This window comes from Lygodium microphyllum, chromosome 21 (assembly GCF_053477565.2).
Source record: "Lygodium microphyllum isolate KBCC chromosome 21, Lygodium_microphyllum_v1.1.10, whole genome shotgun sequence".
Classification (NCBI taxonomy): Eukaryota; Viridiplantae; Streptophyta; class Polypodiopsida; order Schizaeales; family Lygodiaceae; genus Lygodium; species Lygodium microphyllum.
Window position 1 is genome coordinate 133,576,132 of NC_141155.1, and position 6,394 is coordinate 133,582,525.

Genomic DNA, 6,394 nt, shown 5'->3' on the forward strand with positions numbered 1-6,394 from the left:
AAAGAATAGCTTCTCCATTGAAGATTTAGTGTAACATAGGCATGTAACTTTGAGTCTATCACAAGCTTTGCACAATGCCTTTTTTCTTCAAAGCATATACATTCATCCTTTACAATAGTATTTGATGATCCTATTGTTTTCTTATTTTAAGACACATTCTTGTTGGACTATAGCTACTAATATTTGCACTTGAAGATAATGAAACTTTACCAAATAAATTGTGATAAGGGCCAATGCTTAAGAGCATGAATTAGTAATATTGCAACAAACTTCAAAACATGGGTTGTAAAATTTTCCTAATTTCACTTCCATTTTCTCAAAACAACAAGTTTTAACTTTCTTAATTTAGTTTGGTTTACTCATAGATGTGTTAGTTATAATTTAAGCAACCTATCTCTCCATACATTTTCTAGGAGATTCCATTGGTTGTGTCAGATTCTAATGCATATACTTGGGTGAGCTCGTACTTGGGTGAACTCCTACATGGCAATACTTGGATGAATTGAGCGGATAAAAAACTTGTGAATATAAGAACCGTCCGTTCCCATCACAGATCATGCCCACACCCATCCTTCGTAGCATGACAAAATGGACATTGTTAAGTCTCCTTGTTTAGAGCTTGATTAATGGTGCATTTGAAACGTGTGTACTATCCTTCTAGATTTAAGATTGTTCAATTACCTAGAAATGCATTCTCCATCTATCTCTTTTCTTTGTCAAAGCGTATGTAAACTAGACCATAACCATCACAAGAAGCAACTTGCCTTTCTAAGATGTCCCATCCATCATCCCATCCATATTAATTAATCACCCATCTAGATCCAACTTGCATATGAAACACGAAACAAAATCCGTACTCACGTCTACAAAAGCTAGTGGGATGGACATTAGACTCACCTTCTAGCTAGAGAGCCAACTGGACTCACCCTTGAGCAACCAAGGACTAATGAATAATTACCGAACCATATTGACATCACAATGTCTAGTGCCCCATACCATACAACTTATAATGGACCTCAAGTCCAAGTGTAGTGATCACATGAGATGGGGCACAAGTGAGCTTTGGAGTCTTGTCTATAGGACTCCTTAACCACATTGATGTATAAGGGTGTGTTCAAACCTAGTCACAAAGTCAACTAAGGTGGTGTGACCAATGATTTAGGTGTACTCATTAGGTGCCCAAGGATGTAACACTTCCGTTCTTTAGAACAATTGTTGTTCGTAGTGAACAAACATGCCTATTTTCATGTGCACACTACAATTCAATAGAACTAGCACTTCATAATCACTTTAATTGTAGCTTATCAAAACAAGGGAATACCCTCACCTAAAAGAGGCAAGCCTTTCAACAATTCCTTTAGAATCTCTAAAGTTTTAGGGAAAAATAAGCTCTCTCAGGTTTCAATGTGAATTGGGTCGATATGGGAACCCTTTAGGCATACATACACACTTTCTCCTTTGAGACTCGTCAGCTGCAATATTGTATCCCAAGGTAAATAAATTTCCATCGACAAAAATGAGACAGGCTTCCAAATGTGAGAAAAATCGAGTTGTCCGAATGAAACCGTACATGCAAATAAATTCAAAGTATAATTCGCACGCATTTGTGTACACAATCGTTAATTATTGGGGCCAATTATGTATACCGAGATGGGACTATAATTCAGCGTCTGATAGGCGAGGCACGTCGTGTGATATTTTGAAGTGGGCGATGGAAGGCTGCATGAGCTGCAGTCGTCGATGATGATGATCCTCCTGCGTATTGTGCCGTTAAATGGGCCGCGCCCATGGGCTGCACCCATTTGGAGGGCTTGCTGGGCGGCAGCTTGGTGCTACTGCACGTGCGGAAGCCTTCTTTCCTGAAGTGATGCACATGGTGATGCAGGTGGTGATGGTGATGATGCAGGTGGTGACCATGGCAGCTGGCCGAGCTTTGTACTGCATGACTAGCTCCCTTGATGGTATGAGTCTTATTAGTGTTCTCATTACTGTAGCATGAGCTGATGCTGCAGGGGTTTTTGCTTGAAACTTCACTCTCATCGTTATGAAGTATCATTGAACCAGCCATAGCAGTACTCTTGTCACAAGACTTGGAGGCCGCCGCCATAGCCGGCTCCTCTTGGCAGCTAGAGTAGTCCTTAGACAGATCGCTCTTCATCTCTGACAGATTTGTTCTTCTGGTGGCTTCAGGGCGCTCCTTCATGTTGAAGCTCTTGAGAAGACTGTGAAACATCTTTCGAAGCCCCCCGGTTTTACTGTGATTGTGATGACGATCTTGATTAACATCAGGGCTAGTATAATTATGCTGGTGCTTGTCATAAAAACTGCTGCTTGCATGAAGCTTGAGCTGGTGATTGTTGTGATCGTCACTAGGAGGCATGAGAAGCTGCTGCTGGCGGTCAGAGGATTTGTAGAGGGAACTAATTACACTGATATGAGAGCTAGGATTGATGGTATTGAGCTCAGACGGAGACGACGATGATGATGAAGAGAAGGGGTGAATTAGAGAGCTGCGCTGTTTAATGGAGCTAGAGGGGTTGAGGAAAGAAGACGGGATGAGCTTTGAGAGAGAGAGGGAGCGGGGGATGAAATCAAAGATGTAATTAGTGGGGGAGTAGGTGATATGATGAGGAAGCTGCTTGATCTTCTTAATATTCTTCTGATAGTAATTCGAGTAAGCTGCAGGATATGGAAGCTGGTTATGGTTGACAGTGGTCAAGCAGCGGCCTAATTGGCTAGAGAGCGAGAGGAGCTCGAAAGAGTCGTAGAGAGAGCTGCCGCAATCCCAAGGGGAGTCATCAATGGACTGATCATGATTAATATTAGGGCTAGCATCATCAGGCTCATGATCCTGATTTGCAGTAGCTCGACCCTTCGGAGCTGCCATCTCCTCTTGATCCGGACTTATCTCACAAGCTCCATTATAGCCCTTGTGATGAGTTAATCGGCTTGTCTTCTTCATCTTCTTGAGGAGCTGGAAGTACTTCTGCGACTGCTGTTGAGGCAGCAGGCTTAGAAGAGCAAGAGATTGGCCGGCCATGTCGATATTATTAGCGTTACTGCCGTGCAGATCAGTATTAGCACTAGCTACTGCTGGCACAGTAGTACTGGCAACAGCAGCAGCAGCAGCAGCAGTAGCAGCTGCAGCTGCAGCTTGATTAAGCTGGCAATCACGACCATCAAAATCATTAGCTGATTTCATCATGCTTGCTGGATTAAGTACTGAGCTATGCTCCCGCTGCTGCTGCTCCGCTTGCCCGGTGCGCTCCGCTTGTGCCATCATGGCTTCCCTTTTGAACCTGGAGACCTTACGAGGATAAGGACACTGTTGGTAGCGGCAGCCATGAATGGAGTTATAGTACTGTGCTGGGATTACAAGAGATGGCCGATGAGGATCAGGAGGGAAGTTATAATAATGGTTGTAATTAGCTGCAGCTGGTGCAGATGGCCGTGGGGCAGCCACAGAATCTACGCTAGATGGGGATGCGTTTGTGTAATTAGCTGCTGCAGGGGATGTGCAGTTGAGCAGATCAGGGGGAATATTATAGGCAATATAGTTTGCCGAATTACCGCCTGCTTCATCCTCCTGGCGATGTAGATGAAGGAATTGCAGCTGCTGCTGGATATTTGTATCATGATTGTGCGCCATGGCGACCAGTTGCTGCTGCTGCGCCATCATCAGTGCAGCGTACGATGAGTGTGATCGGTTGCGGCTTCCCTTGCGGCCATGCCTGTACCACGCCAGCGCGGCCGCCTTCCTGTGCACCAAATTGATGTCCTCTGCATCATTCTTGCTGCTGCCACTGTACTTCGACATCCGGCCAACTGATGATCCTTGATGATCCTGGGCTCCCATCAGTAGGACTTACAGTACCATGGATGGTACGATGGCAATATACATATTGTGATCTATCAGATTTGCGTGGCTAATTTCATCTACTGAGGCATGTACCAACCACTAAATCACCCTTGAGTAGCATGGGATAATTCATATTCCAAATGTGGTACACTTAAACTAGAAATGAGGCAAGAGGAGACAAAAACAAGCATAGCTGTGAGAGGTTGAGACAGGATAACTACTTCAGAGGCTGGATGGACATATTATGGTATATAATTGGTAGTCTCAGACTATACCGTAAAGAGAGAGAGAGAGAGAGAGGGCGTTGTCTTAAAATAAGTCATGACCCATGGGTATGACCTCCTAATTGCCTTTGCAATATACCTTTGTTTGATATTTACTCCTTGTGTTTATATTTTACACTCTTCTATCTTTGCCAAACTAAAAAAAAAACCCACCTCCCCCTCCCCCTCTTTCTTTAGCAAATGATGGCTAGCACCTTCTCCATCATCTTCTGCCTAGAGTACATGAATCTCACAATGGCCTGCAATGAGCAACATCCTCTACAAATCATTTGCCATCTCCAAGGAAACTCTATAAATTTGCCCTTTTGCATATGTCAAACCTACTCGACTGCAAAGTATTCAAAGAGAAACACACATTCTAACACATCCCAATGATGTGTGTCTTTTCATAGAGTGAGCTCTTGTACCACATTCCTTAGTCGTAGAAATCTTTCAATGTCAATCTAATCTTTTGAAATAGTTATATATATGTAAGGATCTCTATTATACTTTGTCTACCAATTGATGTACTTTGTCTAGTGCATGATGTCTTGTATTTGTAAAACAATTATTCTATTCACCTTTCACTTTAAGTTAAATATTCTAAGATTATGATTTAATGCTTTTAGCAACACTTTGATGTAAGCAACACCCTAGACATGAGTGCCATCCCAAAAAGAGTTATTAGAAAAGAATAGATCTTATGCAAACGCTAACTTTGTGTCGATGTAGCAAGTTATATAAAAGAAAAGAAAGCTCTCCTAAACAAAAGATACCTCTCCTTATCTCTAGCTTTAGAGGTCTCATACCCTACTTGTAAGCTTTCATATACTTTCCATGTGTGTAGGGGGTAAGGCATCATGCAAGATTCAAAGCAATCCATTGGGTGCTTCCAACATGGTGTTAATCATATAGTCACTACACATTACATATTATAATATGCAAAGGATACAAAGCTACATGAGGAACTAAAGAAACTTTCACCACTGTCTCGACAAAAAAAGATAAATCTAATATTTTATTTTATTCAAAAAACGATCCATAATTTTATGACTTCGATTATAGTGTACTAGGCGCTCCTTGCCTAGATTCTCCCGGTGCTTTGCGTTGGTGTTCTCTCGGTGCTTCGCATTGGGGTTTGAAGCACCAATGTCAATAAAATAATTAAGACAGTTTACATCCTAGTGCACATTTCATGTACATGTACACCATTGCCTCCACACACACACACACACACACACACACACACACACACACACACACACACACACACACACACACACACACACACACACACACACACACACACACACACACACACACACACACACACACACACACACACACACATGCGCGTGCACGCACACGAGAGAGAGAGAGAGAGAGAGAGAGAGAGAGAGAGAGAGAGAGAGAGAGAGAGAGAGAGAGAGAGAGAGAGAGAGAGAGAGAGAGAGAGAGAGAGAGAGAGAGAGAGAGAGAGAGAGAGAGAGAGAGAGAGAGAGAGAGAGAGAGAGAGAGAGAGAGAGAGAACAAAGATAGGAGAGAGGGGGATGAAAAATAGAGTGGAGAGAAAAGAGATAAAGTAGATAGAGAAGAGAGAAAGTAAAGAGAGGGGAGATAAAAATAGGGTAATGAGAGAATTAAAAATAGGGTAAAGAGAGAAAAAAGAGAGTAACTATAAGGAAAAAGGGAAGAGCTATATATATGTATGTGTGTGTGTGTGTGTGAGAAAGTATAGAGAGGTGAGAGAAAATAGAGAAAGGAGAGAGCGTCGAGTGAGGAGAGGAGTAGAACATAGAGAAAAGAAAGTAGAGAGAGGAGAGAGAAAAGAGAAGGTACATTTGAGAGAGGAAAGATAAGGTACAGTAGAGAGAGGCCGAGAGAGTAGAGTAAAGTGTGGAAAAAAGAGACAAAGTAGAGAGAGGAGAGAAAAGGTGCAATAGAGAGGGGAGAGAGAAAGTAGAGAGTAAAGACTAGAAAAAAGAGACAAAGTAGAGAGAGGAGAGAGAAATTAGAGAGAGAAGAGAGAAAGTGGCGAGTAAAGAGGAGAGAAAGTACAAGAGAGAGAGGAGAGAGAAGTAGAGAGCAGAGAAAGAAGAGAGGTGAGAGAGAAAGTACAATAGAGAGGAGTGAGAGAAGAGTAGAGAGTAGACAAGAGAGAAATATAGTGGAGAGGAGATGGAAAGTATAATAGGGAGAGGAGAGAGAAAGTAGAGAGAGAAAGCATAGTAGAGAGAGGAGATAAGAAAGAGTAAAAAGTGGAGAAGAGAGA

General features: G+C 42.4%; 1 protein-coding gene across 1 annotated transcript; it reads right to left on the reverse strand.

Moving 5' to 3' along the window:
* Positions 1-1,380: 1,380 nt before the first annotated feature.
* Positions 1,381-4,130, reverse strand: LOC148018584 (uncharacterized). Its single transcript, XM_087661696.1, has one exon. The coding sequence runs from the start codon at positions 3,854-3,856 to the stop codon at positions 1,664-1,666; it is 2,193 nt and encodes a 730-aa protein (XP_087517822.1). The 5' UTR covers positions 3,857-4,130; the 3' UTR covers positions 1,381-1,663.
* Between the last annotated feature and the right edge of the window lie 2,264 nt (positions 4,131-6,394).

What these genes read in the sequence shown, in the direction of transcription:
- LOC148018584 (XM_087661696.1), bottom strand. Translation starts at nt 3,856, where the DNA reads ATGGGAGCCCAGGATCATCAAGGATCATCAGTTGGCCGGATGTCGAAG.